Here is a 13,135-nt window from a genome sequence, read left to right on the forward strand (position 1 = left end):
CGTAGAAAGCAGACTCACCAAACCTGTTCAACAACAGGTGTATCTTAACAATAAACAAGGTTGGCCCTACAAAGAGTTAACTCTTATTTAGCGGAACAGAACAATGTAATGAGAACATCCATAAACATCTCATGAAAACAGTTAGATGCAGGTGTGGTGCATAACTGGGCTTTGAGTCACATAATGGTTGAAAAGTACCGAATACCTAGACATGACATGTTCTTTTTAACCTGGGACTACTCTTTACAATTGGTGGATATAACAAAAAGATTATAGGCCTAACAATATGGGTTCTATGGCCAATGCCAATCTGCAGGAATTAGGGCAGCCAATGGTGATATGTGATCGATTTTTAATTTTTCTTTTTTACATATTTGACTTTTAAAAAAGTTTAATCATAAATGATACCACAAAACTGCTTAACATTTATTGAAAAACACGGTCTGTCTCTCTAATCTGAAGTACACTTGTAACTTTCAGCCCCTTACAGTTAATTACACATTGTTACGAATACATATAGTATATACACGCAAAATTATTATTTCACTTTTTAAAATCACATTACAAGAGACAGTGTTATGCTACAAGCTACAAAATTCATAATTTGTAATAGTAGGGGGATAAAAGAAATGACAGAAAGTGGACTTACAGAGCAAGTGAGAGCCAGGCAGAGCAGTTGTGCTCATTCTACAACTTGTTTTAATTTCTCACATATGCAAACTACTCAGTCAGATGGCTGTGGAATAGAGCTGTAACTAACGATTATTTGCATAATCGATTAATCTTATCAAAATAGTTGTCGATTAATAATCGATTAATTGTTTCAGCATTCAAGAACTTCGAGCACCCTTAGAAAGTCTGAATAACTGGTCCAATAACTGGTGCCTTTAACTACTTAAATGTAATGACTCTTAACATTACCCCACAGTCTGACAATTGACCAGAGATCAGTTTCACCTATTTACTACTATGCCTACGTGTACAGGAACCTACAATGGTGGAGCTTGCTATAGACTGGATGGATTTCCATCCCCTGAGGTGTACAGCAATCCACACCGAATCTTCCACCATGCTCCTCTGGGATAATCTGTCATCTGTGGAGCCAGTTGTCCCATTTCTGATTAATATAACAACTACTGACAAAATTCTTATGGGATTGATGATGAGATGGATCCTGGCTGTGAATTCTGAGTGGCCTTTTCGCTCGCCACTTCGGAGCTAATGTGTTGAATTTCAGTATGTAACTGGAGAAGCAAGGGAGATTGTGGCCTCGTGGCCTCAAGATCTGCATATGTCCAGTGTCACAGCAACATTAAGACGACAAGCACACAAAAAAAAGCATTTTAATTCCTTTGGAAGTGACAAGGTGGAAGTGAAAAGTTTTATTAACTTTTTAAGAGTAATAAAGATAAAGGAATCCAAACAAAGCACACACGTGAACAAATGAGAAATTCACCATTCCTACAGCCTGAAACAACAGAGTCAAACCTTCCTCCCTCACTGAAGGGAGTGGCCAGGCTATGCCAGAGCAAAATAACCCTGTTATGGATCAGAAGACACTGTGTGAATAGTGAAAGGCTCACTGTACATTGCATCCGGACAAAGTATTTGTGGATAATTAAAAACAAGGGAACAACCTAACTACGGGCAATTGTCTGTAGCAGAAGTAAAAAAAAAAAAAAAAGCAAACATCTGGCTGTCTCCTTCACCCTGCCTTGTCAGAGTGATAACATGCTCAAGTTGGCCTGCATTAGCCTGCCCTGGTCAACACAACCCAGTGTAGATGTGGCAGGACAGAGGCTGGTAAGTCAAAACCACAGGTAACAGACACTAAGCCGAGTAAAGAGAGGTTGACCTCAGGGGAAAAATACTCCTGTTCTTTCTTTATCTAAAAGTACTTCATACTTTTGATCATAGGGCATTACGCCTGATTCACATGCACACGGTGGAGGCGTCACATGAAACGCTCCCAGTCACTTTGAATGGAGCAGTATCAGGTGTTACCGAGCTGCATTGCGGGCCCATCGCTCTGCTTTTCACCCATTGCGTGTGTCAAGTGGAGAAATTCTAAGCAGCAGCACAAGCATTGGCCAATCAAGCAAGTTTTGAATAACGACGACTCCACTAGTTGCAAAAAGCACTTATCTTAGGGAGTTAATGATCTCAAACACTAGTTTTAGCTCTTCTTCAATAGCACATGTTGAAGAAGAGCCCTGAAGGCGTAGAGCCCTCCTTGCTGCAGCAGTGAGCAGGATTCAATGTCACATGACCACGAATGGGCCTATGTGATCACATGACCTCTTGCTAGCATCCTCCCTGCCGCACCTCCCGGCCTATTTACACCACTGTATCTGACGCTGGCGATAATAGTGTTACTATTACTACTACACTGCAGTAGGACATCTGAATGTTTTACCAGGGTTCAATGTTCCTATGCTAAAGTTCAAAGAAAATAAGAGTTGTTTTCCTGAAAACATTTGTGTCAAGTTAGTATGGCTTCATTCACAGTGCACCGTGGCCTTATACTGTGCTGCTATGACAACTCAGGATGATACTGCTCAAGCTTTTCTTATACTTGTTGCCAACAAGATGTGATAAAATTCCTGCGCGGGTGTGTTAGGCTCAACAAAAATGCTTTTTTGTATTTGTTCACATGACCTTGGTGTCTGATAAGGCATTTACCAATTTGTTACAGTGTATTTTCAAGAACATCTTCATTGTTTGCTCCTTTGTGTTTCTCTGCACTGGTTGTTTGCTTGGTCAGCTCAGATTAGCAACACCAAATTTAACTGAAAAATAATCATTCAGCTCTAGACTCAACCTTGATGACTTGGACTCAGAACTAGGGATGTCCCAAGCCGATATTGATATCGGATATTGGTCCGATATCAGCCAAAAAACGAGTATTGGATTATATCGGACTGCCTCTAAAATCGTTGATATAAGCGCTCCGATACAAGCAGTCAATTCCGCTCCAGCACTTCTATCCAGCAGCACCCGTTGTGATCGCGTGGGCTCTGCGTGTTGGATGCTTGTAGAGCCCACATGATCACAACAGCGTGTGTGTGCTACTGCTATTTCAGAGGTTAAACATTTTCTTTAACCTCTGAAATCAGAGGCTACGAAGCCACACAGCAAACACGAGCTAGCCGTTAGCACCACGCTACCTCATTCTGAGGTGAGGTGTGATCTTAAATTAATGGAGCTTATGATAATGGATTGTCAGAAGACTCTGAATGGCGCTCAATGGGCTAACAATTAGCCACATGCTAAACCAAGACGATAACAAGCTGAATGAGGGCGCTTTACCCTCCATCACAGCAGAGGCGAACAAACTTCAGTCACTACGTCGATTATCAAATCGTGCTAGCACACCGAGACAAAGGCTGGAGCCCAGCTGAACGGTTTGGTCAAGCTTGACTTGACTGTGCATGGAAACGTAATGAGTGTAACTTAAGCTGTGTCTCTGTTTAACTGTTGAAAGACACGTGAAATACGACACCTTTAACAAAACAAACACCATTTTGGAATCGAGTGAAAGACCCCTAGCCCCAATCCACCCCTTGTATAGCAGACATAAGGAAGCACTGCGCTTGCACCATGTCCCTCTCGCCCTGTTTAGAACACGTTGACTCAGTCTATTGGCCCATCAAAATGTCCATCATCTGACACCAAATCTTCTGCCTCGTCAGTCGACTCGCCTTTCGTCATGTGACCAGACTCCACTTCTCTGTGAGGTGACTCAGCTGCTGCTCTGAACTGACACTTTCAGTTTATAACTGGTCAGACCACTCACATAAGTCTCTGGTATGTTAAACCATTAACTTTATGATACAATAGGTACAACAGGTGATACATAAAATTAGCCAATGGGTTTTATGCCAAAATGAAAAATAATTAGGTTGTTAATAAAACATGATATAATGGGTGTGCGTCTGACCGAGTGCAATACTTACTAAAGCAGAACTTTGCATAGGAATTCACTTTAGACCCAATACAGGTCATCTGATCGGATTTTCAAATATGACTTTGTATTTGTATGTATGACTTTCAGATGGTGAAACATGTAACTGTTATTATGACACAAAAATCATGATTTCATATGATCATGTGTTAACTCCAAGTATTTGAAAAGTTTCATGTTGCAGCTGAATATCTTTCTGCTCTCCATTCCCTTCCAAGTGTGTTGGAGACTCTCTGTAGCCTTCAGTTAGCATCAATACAAAAAGCTGTTTAGTTTGTCCATTATGGGCTATTGTAAATCATTGTGGTCCAAAATGGCAGCCTCAGTAGAGGTGAAACCACTTCTGACATAAATATAAAACAAAAATTCAAACAATGAGGTGATGGTACACTTCATAAAAACGAAGTATAATTGTTTTATCTTCAATTTATGTCACATAAAATTTATGTTACCTGAATTTTACAAACTGGACCTTAAAGTATACGCAAATGTATAATGTTCAAAATATAAATGGTGAAATGAGCACATTTGTATTATTCTCGACTACACCAACATGGCAGCCCCCCATATTATCGTGCACCCTTCAGATAGCTCTCTGCCTCGAAAAGGTCATGACCCCTGGTGTGAAATACAGCCTTCTCAACTACTGCCTCACTATGATGACCAGGACATCATTCAGATACATAAACATCGACAGAGAAAAAGAGGAGGATATTTCTAAGGTGATAAATTCAAACTTACCTTTGTTGATGATATAAACTAAAATCAATGTCCGATTCTGCCTGTAAAAAAAAAAAATAGACAAAGTGAGTAATTACTTAAGCGTGACTGAGCAGTCTGTCAAATTGACCTTTTAACTTTTCTATACAATGCATCAAAAGGTGTCTGTTAACAAGGTGACAAGTGAAAAGTGAACATTGTTAAGTGACAACTTACCTGTAAAAGGCTTCCCTCGCCAAAATGTAGAACTTCTAGAATTGTGTCTGACTGAATGAATGCTGAAAAAAATAAGAGGAAAAGGCGTCAGTATGATCTCAACCACTGTCATCATCAAATAAAAAGCAAGGTCATACGTTAGCAGTTATCATATCTTCCTACACCACTGAGTAATATACTGGTTAAGATAACTCTCCGTTTGAACTTTAATCTCTGTACTTTCTAAGCAGACTTCAGTGAAACGCCACTCCACTTGGTGTGGATGTTTACTAGCTCATGTTAAGATATAACCATTACATCTTTCACTATGAACATGTAACACACGTGTCTATTTCTGGACATCACAAGGTGTCAGCCCATCAGGTCTTAAACTGTCTAACCTGGCTCAAACTATTGATCAGAAATAAGTCAACCTTACATTCTTGAGCAGTGTTAAAGCTGCAGTGCATAGCTCTTATTATTATTCTTCACGAACAGAAATGACGTAACAATATTTGTATGCTGCATCCTTATCAGACCTGACTGAGGGAGCGTGTGTGTGCATACGCCACCAGTGAAATTGTTGGTGGGGACAAGAGGCATTTATCCCATGAAACAGCAGAACGACTGGGCCTTTGAGCAGCAGTATTAACTTGTCAGTCATGCTCCCAACCTGTTTACAGTTGTCTCACTTAATTTGCACAATGTTGCTGTTGCCTCCGTGTCTTGAAATATAATAAAACACTTCCTGTGTGCTGCTATAGTAAGAAAAACAGAGGAAGTCACATGGAGCTGATAGAGAATCAGCGTTGTGTGAACTAATTCAACAAGTATTTAAATGTCTCTATTTAATAGTTATCCACTAGTTTTTAGACATATTTTTCAAAAGCAAGATAATTGTGCGTTAATAATATTTATTAAAGCTGTATCCAATCAATGCAACTTTCATATCAGCAACAAAAACATTTTGGACCACTATCATGTTTTTGCAGTGTATACATCTAACAATCAGTTTGTGTGTAACTGATGACAGGAAATGAAAAATATTCAAATCAGCCAATGCACACAGCTCACAGTGTCACAGACAGACACGCTCTTTCTCAAATCTTCTGTCAAACTCGCCTCCTTTAGGGCCATTACAATCTCTCTGGGGGGAATTAATTCAACATATGTCTGAATGAATGATTTTGAAACATTATAAACAGAAATTATTCCTCATCCATAAACTCCAAACACAGCCTCATCCAGTTGAAATTGTACACCGGACCTTTTGATCCAGGGGGACATGTTTTCCTTGATTATGATTCAACTTGTCCTCCATTGTAAATCAAAAACAGCTTTCCACTCTGACTCTTTTTACTCTTTTTTTGGGACAAATTTTCAAATGCTTTTCTAACATTATTAATACTTGTGTTCATTCCAATCGACTGACAGCCTTATATGGTGTAGTCTAAGTGTTCTACAAGTCTGTCTGTTGAACTTGAATGTTGTCTCTCTGCCATTGTACCATCATTGGGTGTGGGGTGCTTTTGATCATCTTAAATTAAAAAAATTAAAGATTGCCCCAAGACATACTCATTTATTCCTTAATGAAGCATGCAATCCTTTTCAGTTTTCCATAACTATTATGTAACTGTGTTACATCTGAGCACTTCAATCTGGTTTTTCTTTTTTTCTTTAAGTCAGGGATTTTGTGCAGCAACACAGGTATATGAAAAATGGAATGTGGTTCAGCTAAACACTGTTCGACAGAGGACCCTTTTTCGCTGCTGCACCACACATGCAGTATAGTAATGTGACTGTGGTAGTAATTGCAGGAATGATCACATTACTCCACCACCTTAGCAGAAAACATGCCTGAGAGTAACAAGAATGATTTCAGTTACTTTAACAGACATACACTCAAATACTTGTGTGAACAAACACACACATTGTATACCAGGAAAACAGTGACATTTTGAAAAATACCGTACAAAATAAACATACAAATAACGTTTTGCTCCTGCCACCCAGCACTATGCTGGCTGTATCAAGGTAGTGTTTTTATTTTATCAGCTCAGCATCACTAGATGCTGACTCTACCCATTTATTCCAGTGAAACAAATTTCCTGGTCCATTATTTACATATTTAATGTGAAGAGTGGGTGGTGCATGGAAAATTCACCCTTGAGTTATTCATAATTTTGTGCCGTTTGTTCATGCAGTAGGCTTTTAAAATGGCAGTAAAGGGTTAGTTATTACATGCTCATTAACAGGATTAACAGGACTGGTTGTTTCAACCACTGACTCTCATATGACCCATGCAAAGTTTGGAGAACTTGACACTACACTCACTACTCAGCGTTTATGCTGCCGATACTCTATAGTGGATCTTTTCATCTGACACTACTACTGTTTGTGTTGCAAGATCAAACTTTCCAGGTCATGTGCAATGAACACATTCTCTTTCAATGTTAGAGCAGATGCAGGTGATCTAATCATTTGAGGAAACAAGCCACAGTTGTAGGTTCCTTATTAAGTTTCACTTCTACAATAACTTACTTTGAATGTATCCTGCCATGTGAATGTATCCTGCCATGTTTCAGCATAAGTGCTGGGCAGTGTGAGCAAAACTTAATACCACTGTATTTTTCAAAATCTCAATGGTTTCACAGTATACAACAGTATCTTTTAAGCATGAGCATGAATGGGTGCGCCAGTGAGAGGGGGGAGCAGTTGAGAGTGAGTGTGTGTGTGTGTGTGTGTGTGTGCTCGTATTGAGCAAGTGGTTGACAAGAGAGGGAGCGGTGCAGTTGTGTGTGTGTGTGTGTGTGTGTGTGTGTGTGTGTGTGTGTGTGTGTGTGTGTGTGTGTGTTTTAACATAACTGCATATTCTTGGTTTTCTAACACGTGTTTTCTGCCAAGGAGGGTAAAGTGCTCATTGCTACAATTACTACCACAGTTAGTTATTTGGCTAACCCCTTAGCATGCATGTCTGTTATAGACGGACTAACACAATAATTACATTTTCGAAACTAATGTAAACATACTGTGAGTTAAGGAAAGGGGAACCATTAGTCACCATTAGTCACAAGTCAGTAACCAACAACTTTTTTACAGTTGTTACTTTCAGGTTAGGGAAATCCGGGTTTGATGAACACCGATTTTTCAAGGTTTTCTGATATTTTATGGACCAAACTATTAATCGATTAATCGAGAAAATAATCGACAGATTAATCGCTAGGTGCAGCTCTACTGCGATATAACTTTTCCTCAATATAAAAACAAGATACACTCAATATAACTTTGATGGAACTCATCCTGTTTTGACAGACAATCCAAACAGCCAATGACATTGATAGAAACAGTTCTTGAGTCATGTAGGTGGAATGGCGTCAGCCACGTCACATTAGGTCGACACACACACAGCAAAAGACAAGCAGGGGGAGGCACGTATGGTAATGTTTTCATGACCACGGCCACTTTAAAGCTAACATGATGCCTGCACCACAACAGCACACCAGTGTCTTCTGTCTCAACATAAATGAAGACACTGTTTTCAGTGCTTTCAAAAACGCAATTGCTGACTTTATTGCCAAAGACATTGTGCAATTAAGCACGTCAAAAAATAACAGATTTAAGCAGCTCATAAAAGTAATTAGCCATTTTTACCAACTCCCTGGCTGTAAATATTTATTTCAGACATTTCTTCTTTGCTAATCCCGGATTGCAGCGAGAGAATCGAAGAAGAGCTGCAAAGTGTGCCATACTTTGCTCGAGTCACATGTGTTTGTTTTTTGCTGGGTTTGTTTGCCAACAATTAAACCTATTTTTAACTTGACAAAGAAAAAGACACCACATGAAGGTTTACATAAGTTTAGAATAAAGTGGAACTTTAAGCTTGACAGAAATATTGATGTGGTGTATTTTGTGATATATATCAATATCGAATGATATAAAAACCTTTATAAGATTTTTTTCCATTTGGCCCAGCCCTAATATAAAATACAAGTCAGTGAATAATTCTTAATTAAAAATAATGTGGTGATAGGTTGTTTCTCTCATTTTAAGTTGCATAGTGTTGATTTAACTCTAACTCAGTTAACCAAGTCCAAGAGGATTGTCAGTGATGACAAAGACTGACGCATCACACCAATTTCATTTTAGAGACTTCACCAGATTGCATTTGCGGTGCTATCAATGTCAATGTTCCCTCTATCAGAATGACTGTGGACTGTGTGGCAAGTTTCAAGAACCCGGTGATTCCTAAGAAGCTGGCACGTTGTTGGAGTTGACAGCTTATCTCGGGAACATGGGCTGCAGCTGCAGTGGACTTATCTTTGAACATTGATATGATTGGGGGATCTGACTACAAGAAACTTTAGTCCCCTGGATAAACAACGTGCCTGAATAGCGCCAAGCTGAAGCCAAGCAACCAAGGTTCGAATCAAAACGCTCAGCCACGTTGACAATATAACTGTCATCTGACAGGAGCACACAGCAAGGTCAGTATCAGGGAACCTGCCCCTGACAATAACGCTGTCAAGCTGACATCACTTCATCACAGTGTGTGCGGGTGTGCGCTAACGTTAGCACTAGCTATCATACTAAAACTAACCGTTACCTTTCTGTGTTTGCTAGGTGGAGTGTTAGCTCAACTTAGCCATAAAAGGAAGCGATGAAATGACATGACAACAAGCTACAAAGCAAGCTAGCACACACTCTAACGTTTAAAGGCCCACACAGCAGCTCACTCGCGACAACACTTCTATTCTGAAATGTATGTTTACACTTAAACTGTCAACCGCTCCCGGCTTTAATAACATTAAATACATATAAGTACATTAGAGCGGCGCTGGAGGGAGCGGCGCTAATGTTAGCCAGGTTAGCTGTGTTAAAGTTGGCCCTCAAAGGTAACCTCGACCGACTCTGGGTGGAAATGTCTGCGGAAGTTAGCGCGAGCTAACGCGGACGTCGGCAGCAGCCAAGTTACAAACCTTGTTTATTTGCCCGCGTCGCGTGGATAAAAGCAATAAATAACATCCTCAGTAATCCAACACATGGCGCTCTGGTTGTTGAGTGTGAGTGGCGACAGCTCTGTGCTCTTTCTTGACTCGCCATGCCGCAAATCTTCCTGTTACGATAACAACCGAGCGAGTGAGCGGACATGCCCGTGTAAACCTCTGCTGACTCTGTCAATCATAGCCGAGAGAAAAAACTCAACTCCCGTCTGAGCAGCGGCTGCAGCGAACTGATGCTTCTTCTTCTTCCTCTTCTTCTCCTCCTCCTTTTCTTCCGTTGCATGCACCGCGGCGTGTGCTGCCGCCAAGCGATGTGGAGAACGTACTCCAGGCGTCCCAGTATTCCTTACATGTATCAAAGGTTCCGAGATATTACCACATTGCGTATGAATAATCGCACAAAGGATCATTAAGTATTCAGGCTTCAGTTGAACGGACTTCTTAAGTCATTCATTTTCTCTACAACAAATGTTGGGTGGCTGGATATTTTCATTCTTGGATATATCAAAGTTTAGCCCAAATATTGACTTTCATGTGTCAGGAAAATGTCAAAGTTATAAAAGACAAAACAAGGACATTCTTTCTGCTTTTTTGGAGGGGTTTAAATCGTTGAACCCTTTAAATGCCAGGTTGAGGTTTAAATTGAATGTTTATAGTTTTAAGCGATTTATGCAGTAATGTTTTTATTACAGGAAGTTCACATTTTTGTCATCTAATGACATTATTCTATTGATCTATTAGGAAATATTTAAGTTGAATTCCAAAATTTGTCAAGAGAGAGATTTTGTAACAAAAAAATGTGCCATTAAGATTTGCCCAAATGGACAAATGACGTCTGAGGGTTATTACAAATAATTTAAATGACCATGTTGTCCATAACTGAAAGGCCATGTGAATAAATCTGAATTTTCTGAAAGCCCCAGGTTCAAAAGTTATTTTCAGAAATAGTGGCAGTAAAAAGCAGCAGTTCATGTGGTTTCAGTTCATGTATGAGTAATGAGTACAAGCAGAGAGTGAAAGTAACAGATGATAAATCACAATCATACCAATATTTTCCCATGTGTGACTGAAAATGCACAACACTAAACTGCAGTGAATTATTCGATCAACAGGTAAACACTAGGATTTGCAGTAAAGCTTCAAATGAATCCACAATAGAGCATCGTGCTGTATAGATACTAAATATTCCTTCAGAGCACTGTCACCTTATTTGGGTATAATCTAATAAAGTGACCAAGCTATTTTGTTTTATTACAAGCGAATAGCGCAGATAACACCTCCCCCGACCAATAAAATAACAAGCAGAGTTTTTGTCTACAAAATGTTATTACATTTTATTTAACCCTTTGTAGCTCTGCATTATGGCTGGATCCTTTCATCTCTGACAAATGAAGTGGCCTCAAAACTTAACTTTTGGCAACAGTATGAATGTAACATTCATATGAATGTAACATTCATACATTCATACTGTTGCTGTTCATTCATACTGTTACTATTGCCCAGTAAATAACATTTTATATTGAATTACAATTGTGTCACTAGCAATGCTACAAGTGTGCAATGTATATATCTATATAATGGTCTGTTTGTTTTTTTCCGGACAAAACACTTAATTGTTTGAATGCTTTACCCTTAAATGTGTCACAAAAAGTGTTCAAAGGCACATTCAAAGTTTTTATACAGCTCCTCTGTATTTTTATGTTATGGAAACATGTAGACAAAACAAAGAAATCCTTTAAGGTATAAAAGTTATTCAGATTTGAACCTTTGTTTAAAAATGGTGTATAGCCAAGATGAACAAAAAATGAAAATGATGAAAAAAAAATCCAGTTGCTAGTGCTGGCCCAAGCCATTATGGGGCCCTAAGAAGAATTTGATTGATATTTAGATTATCTTTATGTTAAAATGTCTTTTTTTTCTCCACACACTATTGGGAGCCCCCTGGTCATCAGGGGGCCCTGCTTAGTTTGCTTATGCCTTGGGCGGGCTGTGGCTTTTTGCAGGGAGCACTCCTGAAGACCTTCTGTGACTCTGTGGTGGCATCAGCTATCTTTTTTTGGAGTGGTCTGCTGTGGTATTTCAACACTCACTTGACCCAGTGGAAGTGGGTCACCATCACAGAACTGGGAACTCCTTCAGTGACAGACTGAGGCATCCGAAATGTCTGAGGGAAAGAATCTGCTGTAGACTACGGCGTTGGGCAACAGCAGCTCAGTGGTAGAGTGAGTCTTCTTTCATCTGGAAGGTTGAGTGTTTGATTCCTGGCTCCACTATAGTCTACATGCCAGTTTTTCCTTGGGCAAGACACTTAACCCCATTCAGCACCACCATTCATCAAACTCCTGGTGTACATTGTGTATACTGCAAATTCTATTCTTTTTATTTGTAACATAGCTTCTCCCTTTAGGTATCACCACAGATAATCATCTTGTCCTCTATCTTGTGCCCTCGTCTGTTACACCAACTGTAGGATTGCAGGAAGGAAGGATTGCCTCAACTTAAACAGAAAAGAAAAATCAACAATTACTTTATTATAATGTAATGCAGAGCCGGCCCAGACTAACTAACTAAGCAGCTGCTTGAGGGCCCCCTGATCACCAAGGGAACCCCAATATTGTATTAAAAAATCTAGATATCTTTAGATATCTAAATAGTGTTGATCTTAAGTTATTTGGTTTTATTTAGTGCACGTTTGCACATTGTAACGCTGAACTTGTTTAATTCAAGTTCAGTATCACCACACTTAGTGCTTCACTGTGAATACGAAAGGGCAAATTAATATAAGCCCAGATCTGCGTTTGGTGTAAATAACAACTATAATTAATAACATTTACATTTGTATTAACATATTAAGTTAATGCAACTAAGTTCATCTTTTGTCTACTTCTTGTCGAGCAATGCCTTTAATTTTCTTGAAGTGGATGCTACTAAGTGTTTACTCACAATAGATGACGCCAATGGATGTGCAACCAGCACAAAAGAAGGATAAAACTGATGTAATGTAACACTATCATCTGCCTAGTAATAGTAACATTCATTTATTTTAATTAACAACAGCCAGTGAGACCTGATGGAAGCCAGTGTCCAGGCATTCTTTCACAAAAGTTTGTAAGCCAGAAAAAAACACAACTTCTTTCACAATTTAGTTTGAGTCAAATTTCAAAGCAGCATATTTGATCTTACAGCCAACAACGTCTGTAAACTGGAAATGTTCACTGTGAAGTTAAAGAAACATCTGCTGAGCAGAATACCCCGA

At 39.3% G+C, this 13,135-nt stretch overlaps 1 protein-coding gene across 4 annotated transcripts in view; it reads right to left on the reverse strand.

Annotated features, from left to right (window-relative positions):
• tmem131 (transmembrane protein 131) overlaps positions 1-10,168 on the reverse strand; it is a 37,365-nt gene extending 27,197 nt beyond the window's left edge. For 2 of the 4 annotated variants that reach the window (XM_058638023.1, XM_058638020.1), the window contains exons 1-3: positions 9,856-10,167; positions 4,901-4,962; positions 4,706-4,746 (exon numbers count right to left, since the gene is read on the reverse strand). In XM_058638023.1, coding sequence (XP_058494006.1) covers positions 4,706-4,746; positions 4,901-4,962; positions 9,856-10,027 — 275 coding nt within the window. In that variant the 5' untranslated portion in view covers positions 10,028-10,167. Of the gene's footprint in view, positions 1-4,705; positions 4,747-4,900; positions 4,963-9,855 lie in introns of all 4 variants that reach the window. The other 2 variants (XM_058638022.1, XM_058638021.1) reach the window with 2 other exon arrangements.
• Positions 10,169-13,135: the final 2,967 nt, after the last annotated feature.

Source organism: Solea solea, chromosome 9 (assembly GCF_958295425.1).
Source record: "Solea solea chromosome 9, fSolSol10.1, whole genome shotgun sequence".
NCBI lineage: Eukaryota > Metazoa > Chordata > Actinopteri > Pleuronectiformes > Soleidae > Solea > Solea solea.